The sequence below is a fragment of the Drosophila ananassae genome, chromosome 2L (genome assembly GCF_017639315.1).
Source record: "Drosophila ananassae strain 14024-0371.13 chromosome 2L, ASM1763931v2, whole genome shotgun sequence".
Lineage (NCBI taxonomy): Eukaryota > Metazoa > Arthropoda > Insecta > Diptera > Drosophilidae > Drosophila > Drosophila ananassae.
In genome coordinates, this window is record NC_057927.1 from 22,665,311 (window position 1) to 22,677,134 (window position 11,824).

At 42.2% G+C, this 11,824-nt stretch overlaps 4 protein-coding genes across 4 annotated transcripts; 2 read left to right on the forward strand and 2 right to left on the reverse strand.

The window, feature by feature from the left end:
• Positions 1–4,192: 4,192 nt before the first annotated feature.
• LOC6501655 (vesicular integral-membrane protein VIP36) lies at positions 4,193–5,934 on the forward strand. The gene is made up of 6 exons (XM_014911665.3): positions 4,193–4,328; positions 4,402–4,564; positions 4,617–4,732; positions 4,789–4,986; positions 5,047–5,376; positions 5,437–5,934. The coding sequence occupies exons 2-6, from the start codon at positions 4,432–4,434 to the stop codon at positions 5,641–5,643; spliced, it is 984 nt and encodes a 327-aa protein (XP_014767151.1). The 5' UTR covers positions 4,193–4,328; positions 4,402–4,431; the 3' UTR covers positions 5,644–5,934.
• On the reverse strand, positions 5,836–9,465 carry LOC6498908 (adenomatous polyposis coli protein). The gene is made up of 3 exons (XM_001955659.4): positions 8,605–9,465; positions 6,398–8,548; positions 5,836–6,338 (listed from the first exon to the last, which is right to left on the reverse strand). Exons 1-3 carry the CDS (start codon positions 9,238–9,240, stop codon positions 5,961–5,963), a joined length of 3,165 nt encoding a protein of 1,054 aa, XP_001955695.1. The 5' UTR covers positions 9,241–9,465; the 3' UTR covers positions 5,836–5,960.
• Positions 9,466–9,784: 319 nt separating this feature from the next.
• On the forward strand, positions 9,785–10,530 carry LOC6501656 (28S ribosomal protein S24, mitochondrial). The gene is made up of 3 exons (XM_001955660.4): positions 9,785–9,887; positions 9,951–10,140; positions 10,195–10,530. The coding sequence occupies exons 1-3, from the start codon at positions 9,870–9,872 to the stop codon at positions 10,482–10,484; spliced, it is 498 nt and encodes a 165-aa protein (XP_001955696.1). The 5' UTR covers positions 9,785–9,869; the 3' UTR covers positions 10,485–10,530.
• LOC6498907 (TBC1 domain family member 7) lies at positions 10,470–11,684 on the reverse strand. Its single transcript, XM_001955661.4, has 3 exons — positions 10,960–11,684; positions 10,672–10,903; positions 10,470–10,615 (listed from the first exon to the last, which is right to left on the reverse strand). The coding sequence occupies exons 1-3, from the start codon at positions 11,520–11,522 to the stop codon at positions 10,532–10,534; spliced, it is 879 nt and encodes a 292-aa protein (XP_001955697.1). The 5' UTR covers positions 11,523–11,684; the 3' UTR covers positions 10,470–10,531.
• Between the last annotated feature and the right edge of the window lie 140 nt (positions 11,685–11,824).

The following is an 11,824-nucleotide window of genomic DNA, read 5'->3' on the forward strand; positions in this document are numbered from 1 at the left end:
GGTTTTATATGAAGCACAGTCCGGGCGCCGACGTCGGCGTTGGCGTTGCGTCGCCGTCGCACAGTGGATTTGATTCGCCATCTTAAATTTTAGCTGTTTGGTGTTTTGTATTTGATTCCTAATTTTTCTATAAGATCTTTCTCATCTTATCTTCAGGTTGAACAGAGAATAAAGAAAAACAATTGTTCCAATTGATTTAAGTTTATGCTTTCAAATTAGCAAGATTTTCATCGAGATTAATAGATAAAAAATAGAAATGCAACATATTTATATATATTTTTAAGTTTAAAGTACATTTGTTGCTGGACTAAACAGTTTTCATGCATACGAGACAGTAAAATGTATTATTTGTAGCTTAATTTATATAGATCTGTAAATCATAGCATATTGAGTATCTCAAACAAATGTATTGTCTCTTAAAAAAAATGAAAAAATCTGAATTAAAAGTTAAAAAAACAAACCTCAGAAAGGAGCAAAAACAGCTAACCATAGTTCATTATAAACATTTTAGTAAAATCTAAATGATTAAGTAAAAATAAATAATCTTATTGTAATTATTATTAAAGATATCTTTATTCAACAAAATAAAAATAGAAGAAAATATAAATTTTGTTTTTAAACTAAATCACCACAATAATAGCCCATTCTTCCACTGTGACATTGCTTTGTTTCGTGCGTTTGTTTAAAGTTTTGAGTGAGTTTTAGCCATTTGAGTCGGTTTCTTGAGGTTTTCTTTACATTGGGCTTTATGTTAGTAGTGGCCTACGTGCTACGGAGCTATTTGGTTTTGCATTTGCCACTGGCCACGTGATGTTTGTTCTCTGCAAGGGAATCGATTTACATTACAGCCTGAATTCAACTTTCTAGCGAATCAATATTCAGCCGGTCGGTGGGTCGGTCGGTGGGTAAGTGGATAGATGTTTGGTTCCGGTAACCAGTTTTGGAACCTCAAACGGGTCGATCAGCTGCTGCTGTTGCTGCCACTGATGATCACTTATGCAAATTCGAGTATCTAGCATATGTAATTGGAAAGCTGGCAACACCTTGACTTGATTGCAGGTGAAAACAACAACTTGGCCCCACTCGGCTTTGGCAATTTCTTCCGCCTCTGACACTTCCACTTGACCGTGAAATTCGTCATTCGCCATGCGTGTGCCGCACACGGGTGGGGGTTCGATTTTGAATGACAATTTACGTTATGCTCGCTTCTGTGTTTAAGAATGCCAATATGCATAATCATATCACAAAACGGTGGCTGTCATAATTATAATCATAACATGATCATTCTCAACCGGAAGCATGGTATTTCGGAATTCCTAGCCTCAACTAGAACCTCACTGGCGGCATCTTTTTATATAGTTATAGTGCCGCTTATGTGTATCATTTAACGATTGACATTTATTTGGATTATTACGGATGCATGTTTGTTGCTGTGTGGTCCTTAATAAAAGCAAAAAGCAATAAATGTGAAATTCATGAGGAATGCCTGTCACGCTTGATTAGTTTTAATTAAATACGATTTGCACACTTGTTAGCTGCTATGCCAGTAATGTGTTGGTGTTTTTTATTCTTCCAGTCTAGGAGTTGGCGAGGCGTTAAGAAAGGTTTATCTCAGCGGTTGGAAGCAAGTTCAAGTTCAAGCCTCAGCTGGCCGCAATAGTTCCTTGGCCAGCTGCAACCGCCAAAGTCAACTTATTGAATAATGATCTCTACTGGCTATGAGGGTATAGTTTTTTTTGGATGATTCTTTTCTAAAGTTCTTTTATAGAATTTAATATTATTTAAAGATATTTTTAAACTATTAAAATATTAATAAAGTTTTATAATTTGCTAAAATTTCAGCAATCTATGAAACCCATTCAGGTTAATCCCCCATTCTTGAGCCAGGGTATTGTCTCCGTTGGCCTTCCGTTCTACTCTCTTTGCTTTTTGCATTGTCTTCACGTCGAGAGGGTCAAGTTCAGTTTCAATTGCTGTAATCGAGGCAATTAATGCGCTAATTGTAGATTGCCATTGATTTATGCTGAATCAATTAGCCAATCGCCTTGCTCGTACTTTGGCTTTCTTTGGATTGCCTTTGCGGCCAGCAAGTTATCAATCAAATGAACAAAATGCTGAGAGCGGCCTCAGACTTGGCCTGTCTTGGCCTGGCCCCAGGTTATTGCCACTTTGAGGAATTGAAAAGTACAAATTTCGGTTGTGTTTTGGCTCTGAACTTGTCCGCACCAGACAGCCGATTGCTAAAACTAATAAATGAGAATTTAAGCGTGCTACTAATTACTTGATTCTATCTCGCTATAAATAGCCTGTGACGTGATACCCAAACTATGCTTAGTGTTGGTGCCACATCCTGTTGGTGGGAAACTCTGCCACCTTCCGATACCATTAATCATCCCTTTCGAGGGAGGGGATCAGCTTTCGTTTGGGAGTTTGGCTTTCAGGCCTCCACTCCCCATTCCTCACGAATACTGCGCACCCGAAATAACCGCAATATTTCACTCATATACCCATGAGGAAGTCGATCGCACAGGTGAGTCAAATCGATTCGACAAGAACAAATGACTTACAAAAAAAAAACAAACGAAAACTTGCTCAGATTAAAGCTCGGACGGTAAAAAGCAAGTGCAAGTGCAGCTGCCGCCGCCGTTTGAGAGGTGAAAAGTGAAATGATTTCATAAATGACTGATATAATTAGGCACGTTATATGCCAATTAGCGGCGTGTTAAGGAAGCAACCTCCGCGAATCTCCGCCGCCTTTCACAGGTGACACATCTTTACCGTTAGTCGCGGTGCTTCCAATTAGCTAATTGTGCCCAAATGCGCATTTACATTGGAATTATGGCATATGGCAGTTGTGGCAACAGAACTTCCCATAGTCCTTTTTTAAACCTAATTAATCCGGAATCACGCTTATCAGAATTTAACCTTTCACCTCTGGCTTATACATTTTTTACCTTGTTGAACAAAAAAAGTTGATTGCCCCTTTTTTAACTTTCACGTTTTAATAATTTGTTTACCATCAATTAAATTTTGTAATCTTTGCATCGATTTACAAACTTGCAGTGCACTTGAGATGCATTCCAACTTTCCTGTCACATTTGCATCATTTACATACATGGCTGTAGTTCGTTCTCACGACATCGACCTTGACAATAACCCCCAAGTGCAGCTAACGCAGGCTGAGGAAGAAAAGTCTTGGAGAACAGGTTTTCCACCCAATTTCCACCTGGCTTATGCGAGAGGCTCGAAGCTCGAGGCTCGAGGCGTGAAGGCGCGAATATGCGTGTGCAATAGGCCATAAAAACGTCTCGGCCAGCCAACGCAGGCCGTTGGCATGACAAACGGGCTGCTGTAATCCAAACCAAACCGATTTGGAAACTGGTTAGACGCGTGAATTAGGTGCCAAAAAAAAGAGGGAAGCGGCTCAATATGAATATTTGCATTCATCAGCTTTAATGGCCTCAGTTGCACTTCCGTACATTTTTTTTCGGCTAATTTGTCCCATATTTGATGACTAAATTGTGTCTATGTGGGAAGAGCTGTCCAATTAATATATGATTTATGAGATTAAATATTTTCTTACAAACACATTTTTGAAAATCTTTGTATATAATAAGAAATAAATGAAAATGATTAAAATAAGAAAGATCCAAATCTAAATCAAATAAAGACAATTAAAATTTCCAATATCCAATTTTTCTGAAGTTCTAAGTTACTTCTTAAGTTATAATCTTAATTTATTAAGAATACTAGCCAAATACAATAAATAATTAATGCTAAAACCTCAACAAATTAGTCTTTTTGTAGTAATCTTTTAATTCATAAAAACTTAATAAATTTTTTAATTTGTTTATGATCATAGTTTAACATATATGCAAAATTAAAACAATTTCAAAATAATCGTAAAGTTTAACTTTTAAAATCGTTGGTATTCTTTTGAACAAGAAAGTATCAAAAGTTTCATATAAACTTTTTTTCTTGCCTGCTTGTGTCGCTCTAAGTCCTTTATTATTTTTCAAAGTTCTTTTCATTTATCAATACGTCCTACACTTTTCAGATTAAATTCAAAAACAAATAAATACTTTTGTTAATAAATTAGATTTTTTTTATTTAAACACCCCTTTTATCGGCTTAACGGTTTTGTTTTGCCTGTCGATAACAGACACCTGCCAAAAGTTATCGATGAATCCAGAAATACATGACTCACCCCTATCCATCTTTGTTCACCACTAATAGGCCGGCGAGAAAAATTCCGCAAATTTTTCGATTGATCTACAAGGCAGAAGAAATTTGCCCTTAAACTAGCATTGCTACCCTGCATGTGGACTGTGAGAACCCAGCGCGCTTTTGTTTTCTAACAGCCTTCTGATTTTGGCGCCTCAAAAAATTTTCTTCACGTAGCTTTGACGTAGCTGGCCATCGAATGCAGCTATGACCGGGAAGCTCACTATAAACAGACTCCTAGCGTTGCTGGCGCTTCTCAGCGCACCTTTTCGCGTCCTTTGCGACGACGACCATGACCAGTACGTGAAGCGAGAGCACACCCTGGTGCGTCCCTTTCAAGGTACGTTTATTCTTGTCCTATATTTATAGCTTTTGACGAACAACAATTCTAGGTGTCGGCGTGATTCTTCCTCACTGGGACTTCATGGGCAACACCATGATCACCAGCAACTACATAAGACTGACACCGGACTTGCAGTCGAAGAGCGGTGCCCTCTGGAACTATTCAGTAAGCTATTATTAAAGCTTTTATTGGTACTTTTCTGATCTATTAACCTATTTTAGCCGGTTATGGGACGGAATTGGGAAGTGCATGTTGGCTTTAAAGTCCACGGCAAGGGCACTGAACTGTTCGGCGATGGATTTGCTATCTGGTACACCAAAGAGCGCATGAAAACTGGACCTGTTTTTGGCAGCAAGGATTTCTTTTCCGGTCTTGCAATTATTCTGGACACCTACAGCAATCACAATGGACCACACAATGTAAGCGTCTGCAGATAATGGCATTATTTTTGTTATTTTTTTAATGTGTATTATTTATAGCACCAACATCCCTATCTGAGCGCGATGGTCAACAATGGAAGCTGGAGTTACGACCACGATCGTGATGGCACACACACCCAGTTGGCCGGCTGTGAAGTGCGTTTCCGTAATGTAGACTACGAAACTTTGATTAGTATTCGTTATGAGAATGATATTCTATCCGTGTCCACCGATTTGGAGAACCGAAACGAATGGAAGAGTTGCTTTGTTGTCAATAACGTGGAACTTCCAACTGGTTACTACTTTGGAATGTCTGCCACGACAGGCGATCTGTCCGATAATCATGATATTCACAGTTTTAAGTTTTTCGATGTTGATTCAAACATAAGTGTAAGTGTAGTTACTTTTTTATACAAGGTATTTTTCAATTATTAATTTCTTTGTTTACAGCACGATGAAATTATACGTCGCACTAACATCATCCCCAATGCCAAGACCTTTGAACCACCGCGTGAGCACAAGGATGACCCAAAGCCGGGCATGTCCAATGCGAAAATCTTCTTCATTCTACTATTCGTTGTGGTCGTTGCGGCGGCGGTTGCCATTTTCGCCATCTCCTACTTTAAAGATCGCAATGCGCGAAAGCGCTTCTATTAAAGGTCGTCGGCCTATTAAGCTAGTCCATCGAAACATCATGTTAGGATTATCCCGGACCTTAAAGTTGATCCCCAAAGTTTATTTATGTACCGACTGTTCCCATACGTATCACCTTTTATTACTTTCCTTAATTTTCCTGTATGAAATTTTTTCGTGAGAGAGGGTAGACATAATATTACACGTGTTGGAGAGTTACATTTAAGTGCAAATTTTTAATCTGAACTATAGGAAAATTGAGACCGTGAGAATATTATTGCATAGACAGCAAGATTAAAAGTCAGCAAACAAATACTGGAGTGTCTTCCTGTGTATAAGTCTTAATGCTGGCGACTGCTGGCACTTGGATGAGGGCGGCCAGCTAACATGGATTCGATTTGGCGCACCTGGTTGCTGACGAATCGATCGCGGGCATTCATCTCCTGCGGCTGCGTTGAGGGCGGCTCACTTTCTGATTCAAGGGCATCGTTCGACTTGTGCATTCCACTGAGAATGCACTGTTCGAAGAGCGATTTAGAACGCGCATCATCGTCCTCATCATCCAGAGAATCGTCAGAGCTATAATTGGGCTTTTCGCCATTTTCAGTTGCCTTTTTTTGGCCGTTCGTCTTGGTTAGGGTGCTGGTACTGGCATTGGCCAAACTAGAACTGGTACTTGCCCCACTGGGTTGCGGTCGACAGCTTCCGGCTGCTATTGCCTAGAAAAAAAAAGATAATTTTAATTATCTGCATCAAAATTAACATATCTTATGGTTACCTGACTTAAAAGGTTACAATCATCATCCGAGTCCATTGAAAGGGAACTAAGTGAATCACTTCTCTTAGGCGGCAGTCGAGGCTCAATTTTGACTTGAACTGCACTGCGTCTAGGAGGAAGCTTGGGTGCTTCCTCGGCAGCTCTTTCGGGCAACTTTGAAGCTGGTCCCACCCTAGCGGAACCCACAGTGAGGTTTGAAAGTCCAGAGATAACCGAAAATGTACACGGACTGTCCTCCACATAGTATTTGCTCATCTCATCGGAAACCGGCAAGTAGCTGGGTAGACCATTCCCACCACAGCGCATTTTTGAGATGACATCCTCACCGGGAGTTCGCCGGACATCTTCACGCTCAGCCGGTGTCGTTGCCTGCTCCTCATTAGCGTTTATTTCATTGGGTATGGAGAGAATGGAGAGATCGCTGTTACTTGGCGCTTTTGAGAGCAGGGCCGGCGTATCCTCCGTACAATAGCTACGAGGGGCATCTCCATTTCCATTTATATCGCTAGCGGGCTCTCCTCGATTTCCATTAACATTGGAATCGTCCAGGACACTAAGGTTACTGAGGCTGGTGGCGCAGGAAAATACGGCAGGGGTGTGCTCCACATGAAACCTATTAAGCTTGTCCTCAAAAACGTTTCCTGACTTTCGTGCAGGAGTCTCACTATTACTCTGCTCGCAAGCCGGTAGTTTTCTGTCTCGTCTCGGCGACTGCGGCATGCTTTGAGTGGGCGAATCTGGTAGTTCCGATGGTGATATGACCCCGCTCTGCATCCTGCTGTACTCACTGATCACGGAACCATTGTCCTCACAGGTTATTGTTTCCTCATCGCCCACCAGCGAATCCATTGAGCTGCGCCTCGAAAACATAAGTGGGGTTTCCATCGCAGAGTCGGGAATCTGAGGCGTTGGTTTCGTTGGTGTCTTGGGAGGGACTGACTTTTCCTGCTTCTCGGTCAAGCTATTCAGGGAGTCAAAGCGGCTAAAGCTGCCAGGAGTTCCTTCTTCGCAGTAGTTAATGGGTCGGTCTCCTATTTCCGGCTCGGTCTGCTTGGTCCCTGAATCCACCGTCGCTCCTAGTTCCGTGGCTGAACTGGACTTGGTCACAGGCAATACTTTTCCCGGAATTTGACTGCCCTCCGGCTTTAGATCTGTCTGAGCCGACTGCGCGGATCGCCTTTCCATATATCTAGCACTAAAATCAGTGGGTTGGTCTAAATCTATCTCGAACGGCTTACTGCTATTAGGTTTATGCTCCATGTACTTCATGGAGTAGTCGATGGGCTGCTCCTCCGTCGGCGTGACAATCTCAAAAGGATTTTTGGCCCCCTCTGACTTGGTTGAGTATTTTGTAGAATCGGATTTACCCGAAAATATGGACTCTCGACTATCGCACTTTCTCGTTAGGAAGGATCCATTTGTGCTCACTGTGGCGGGGCGCACCTTCTTGAGCGACCCTGTTGGATTGGAGCTGAGGCGAAGGGAGCTATACCGTCTTGGTAATGTTCCCGCATGGCCAGACTCTTTGTCCAAAGGCAGAGAAACACTGTCACTGCTGGGCATCAGTTCGAGAGCCGCCCTAAAGTTTACCAAATTCTTTAAAGCAGATGCACTACCTTCCGCAATCATAGAGTTCTTGGAACTGATCAAGACCCGCAGTAAGGGTATGGCATTATGGTCAATGAGAAACTGTTGATCCTCCGGACAGCGGGCTGAGAGGTTCCACAGTGTGCCGCACGAGTTGCTCACCACTGTTAGGTTTTCAGACTTCAATTGCTGCAGGAGAATGGCCAGGCAATTGTGGCGTCGCAAAATTTGCCGATACGTCTCACAGACCGCTATATGGCTGGAGACGTTCCGTAGAATTCCACCAGCGTTCTCAATAATCTTAAGGGTCTTACTGGGTCCCTCATAACTGAGCATGCTAACCAGAAAGGCCAAAGCACCATCCACTGCGCAGAACTCGGCTTTGTTGGTGCTGCAGTGCGCTGAGAGATTCCAAAGTGCTGATAAAATTGCTTTCAGGGTGTTTTCGCTTTTGTTTTGCATGGCCGCTCGGGCTAACGCTGTTACTGTTCCCAACTCATTAAAGATAGTTTTCATATGTTTATCGGCGCGCCAGGAAAGATTCCGTAGGACACCAGCGAGGACCTAAAAGTTAAAAGTTTATTAGCATAGGCATAGCATATTTCGAAAAATAATGTCACCTGAAGCAAGTCATCCGGAGCTGTGTTCACCTGCGCAATGACCACCTCCATGAAGTGTCGCTGACCGCACAGGTACGACTTGTTGTGGACATTTTCGTCTCCAAATGTGAGATTCGTGAGGGCCATTAGCCCGTAGCTCCTCAGAGCGTTGCACTGTTCCCTTCCTGCTGCCGGACCGTGGACAGCATGATCGAGATGCACCAAATTGGGAATGGCCTTTAAAGCGCCCAGTTCGCACATGGTCTGCCGATGCTCATCGTCGAAACTGGCCTTCATCAGCAGTTTCATCGCAGCAAGCGGGTGCCGATCCTCGTCGTCTGCGATGGCCTCCCCGCCACTCTGTAGTTGGGTGCGCAAGAAATTGCAGTAGTCCAGGATCTGATCGAGCAGCCGCAGCATTTTGACCTCCCGTTGGCGCTCCTTCTCCTCAGGATTACTATGCACAATGTTGTGCAGCGCCTGGCTGGCATACTTCCTGGCCGTAGCTAGTCCTTCATCGTTTGCGTGAAGGATTTGGACTAGCAGCTGGATACAATCGGAGCTACGAAGGGCGGTGCATGTCTCTGCATTCCGAGACAACTCCAGGAAATTCCTGGTCAGCTCCAGGCGCGTAGCATCACTTTCGTTTAGCGTCATGACTTCAAATATCAACAAAGATTCTGTAAGCCTGACTTTTTATCTTCCACAACCTTCGTCTTCCAAGAAGGAACTTGTTTTATGGCCACCCTAGCAGGTAGTTTATCAGATGATCCCGTCCTATGGTGATCTTTGTTCGGTGTCCTTTTTTAAGCCATTTTCCAAGCGCAAGGCGCAGGCTCAGCGCTTCGACAATGTTACCAGATCCAAGTAGAAAACACTGTCGATCACTAAGGTCCCACTAAAAGCATTTCAGATGGCGCCTAGTTAAACAAGCTTTAAATAAATTATCAAAATGTAAAGAGAAAAAGTTTTTGGTTTGCCGTTACAAAAGCTTTCGTTCTTGTTAATTAACTTTTAGAACGTAGCAAATGATAGTTTGAGGAGGAAATGATAGTTTGATTCTATATATTAAAATTTAAACTATATATAGATTTTTGTGTTCAAATTGAAGCAAAATCAAGGAACTTAAATTAAATATCTAAGATTAATTCAAAAATGTCCAATATTTTACGTTCAATAAAAAATATCGTTAAAAATATTTGGGTTTACTCTGCCCATCCCTAGTCAGCCGTTACGTCACGACCATCAGCTGTTGTTAGACGCAAAATTGTTTCTGCCGGAAAATAATGAATTTCTTGAATAAGGTAAATTAAAGTATATATCACCAGTGTTTTTTTTAAAACAATAATATTTCTTTCCTCCCGTAGTTAGTGCCCCAAGTGGCATTGGAAGTGCAGCAGCTGAGCAAGTCTGCAATTCACACCAGCGCAGTCTGCTGTCGCGTGCAATCTGGAAGGTACCGCATAACCACGAAACGCGACAGGCCCCTCACCTACGAAATGGCCAATCCTCCCCACTTCATTGGCCACCGAAAGTCTTGGAACTCGTGGAATACATGTAAGTACTTTATAGATTTTAACAACATCTTCGACTAGAATTCTTTTATTTCAGCCACCCTCAAGGATTCGCTGCGTCCGTCCCAAACTGCCATTGAGGACCTATTCATCCGAAAGTTTGTGACGGGAACTTGGCACGCCCTTGTCAGCTCCGAGATCATTATCAAGAGGCAACACAACACTATCCGCATCGCAGCTCTCATCCGGCAGGCGATCAGCCCGCGCAAGATGTACTTCCTTATCGGTTACACGGAAGAGCTGCTCTCCTCCTGGATGCAGTGTCCGGTGACTTTGGAACTGCAAACAGTGGCCGACAAGAAAGACGTGGTCTTTAAATATATTTAGTTGCGCTTCTTTTTATGCCCAATATATAAAATTTGTTATTCTATAACTTAGTGTGTGTACTCGACTTCGCTGCTGTTATTTTGAAGTGATTTTATGGCCTTGTTCACGATAACACCGTCGAGGTCTTTTATCTGAAAATAGAAAATGGATTGGTTGCTGAAACTTACGGAAATCATATTGCACTTACAGTTTCTATCAGTCGTTTGACCTCTGCCAGTGTGTTTTGCTTAAGAATGAGGGATTTGATGTCTTTGACTAGCTCTATGAAAAGGAAAACTACAATCTTTCGGGAGCCACCGCAAACTTTATCCCATATCTTGACCAACACGGTTTCACAAATAACGCCAGCAAAGCAGGTGATGTACCAGTTGTCTAACAGCGATGAATTTGCATTAAACAGTCCCAGTTGCTCAAGGTGCCTATGGATAAATAAGGGTATTAAAAGGACATTTTTCAGTTACGGCTGGATACATACAGGAAAAGTGCGTGATCCTCGCGCTTCAGCACCATCTGTGTTTGTTCTTTTAGCTTAGCGCATTCCTTTTTAAGTTCTCGTGTATATTTGTAGAATCCTTTGGCTATCCAATAAGTTTCGACGTCGTCGGTAAAGATCTGCAGAAGGGTTCGGACTATCTCTATAAAATGTAAGTCGTCCGCCTGAAGACTGCAACTAGTGGTTCCTTGCCAAAGACGATTGGACTCCAATAGCCACATTGTGTGCATGATCAGCTCCTTTTCCTTTTGGTCGGCGCATCGCAGCACAGTGACAGCCCGAAGAAGATCCTCGTACACCTCGCGCCGCTGATCACGGATATAAGCCGTAGAAGCTTTGTGGAGGGGAAGGATTCCCATAACCAGTGCCCAGAGGTAGCTCCTGTGTATGTTGGGCACTGTGTAGTTCATACAAAATTGCTTCAACTTGTTCAAGTTACGGATGTCATCTTGGAGTAGTTTGTTTAGTGACTTCTTCTCCTCGACGCTGTTAATTAGACATTTCTCATAGTAGCTGGATCGGAAGTTACGTTCGTCGGTATTCATGGCTTTTTAGATGTTTTCCATGCCAGCAAAAAACGACAACAAATGCGAAATAGTGATGGGGGTTTTTTCGATGGGTCTGTGCACTACAATTTCCTAGAAACGGAAGCTTGCAATAATAAAATATTATTCATATAATACTAATTTGTTGAATTAAAATAAAAATGTAGTTCCAAATTTAAGGACTGTTTTTATGTTAATAAAATATCTTCAAATAATTTCAAAAGACGCTCTTGATAAATTCTACTATGGTTCTATTAAAGAAACTAATGCAACTATGCATTTCCCTTTTTGCTTTGTTTGAA

Excerpts from the sequence above, each read along its gene's own strand:
- LOC6501656 (XM_001955660.4), top strand. Across the intron at positions 10,141-10,194 it reads TTGGAACTCGTGGAATACAT|CCACCCTCAAGGATTCGCTG; the intron begins GTAAGTACTTTA and ends CTTTTATTTCAG.
- LOC6501655 (XM_014911665.3), top strand. The coding sequence starts at position 4,432 with ATGACCGGGAAGCTCACTATAAACAGACTCCTAGCGTTGCTGGCGCTT. Across the intron at positions 4,565-4,616 it reads CCTGGTGCGTCCCTTTCAAG|GTGTCGGCGTGATTCTTCCT; the intron begins GTACGTTTATTC and ends CAACAATTCTAG. Across the intron at positions 5,377-5,436 it reads ATGTTGATTCAAACATAAGT|CACGATGAAATTATACGTCG; the intron begins GTAAGTGTAGTT and ends CTTTGTTTACAG.
- LOC6498907 (XM_001955661.4), bottom strand. The coding sequence starts at position 11,522 with ATGAATACCGACGAACGTAACTTCCGATCCAGCTACTATGAGAAATGT. Across the intron at positions 10,904-10,959 it reads GAGGATCACGCACTTTTCCT|GCACCTTGAGCAACTGGGAC; the intron begins GTATGTATCCAG and ends ATTTATCCATAG. Across the intron at positions 10,616-10,671 it reads TCAAACGACTGATAGAAACT|ATAAAAGACCTCGACGGTGT; the intron begins GTAAGTGCAATA and ends TTCTATTTTCAG.
- LOC6498908 (XM_001955659.4), bottom strand. The coding sequence starts at position 9,240 with ATGACGCTAAACGAAAGTGATGCTACGCGCCTGGAGCTGACCAGGAAT. Across the intron at positions 8,549-8,604 it reads CTCCGGATGACTTGCTTCAG|GTCCTCGCTGGTGTCCTACG; the intron begins GTGACATTATTT and ends TTTAACTTTTAG. Across the intron at positions 6,339-6,397 it reads ATTGTAACCTTTTAAGTCAG|GCAATAGCAGCCGGAAGCTG; the intron begins GTAACCATAAGA and ends TTTTTTTTCTAG.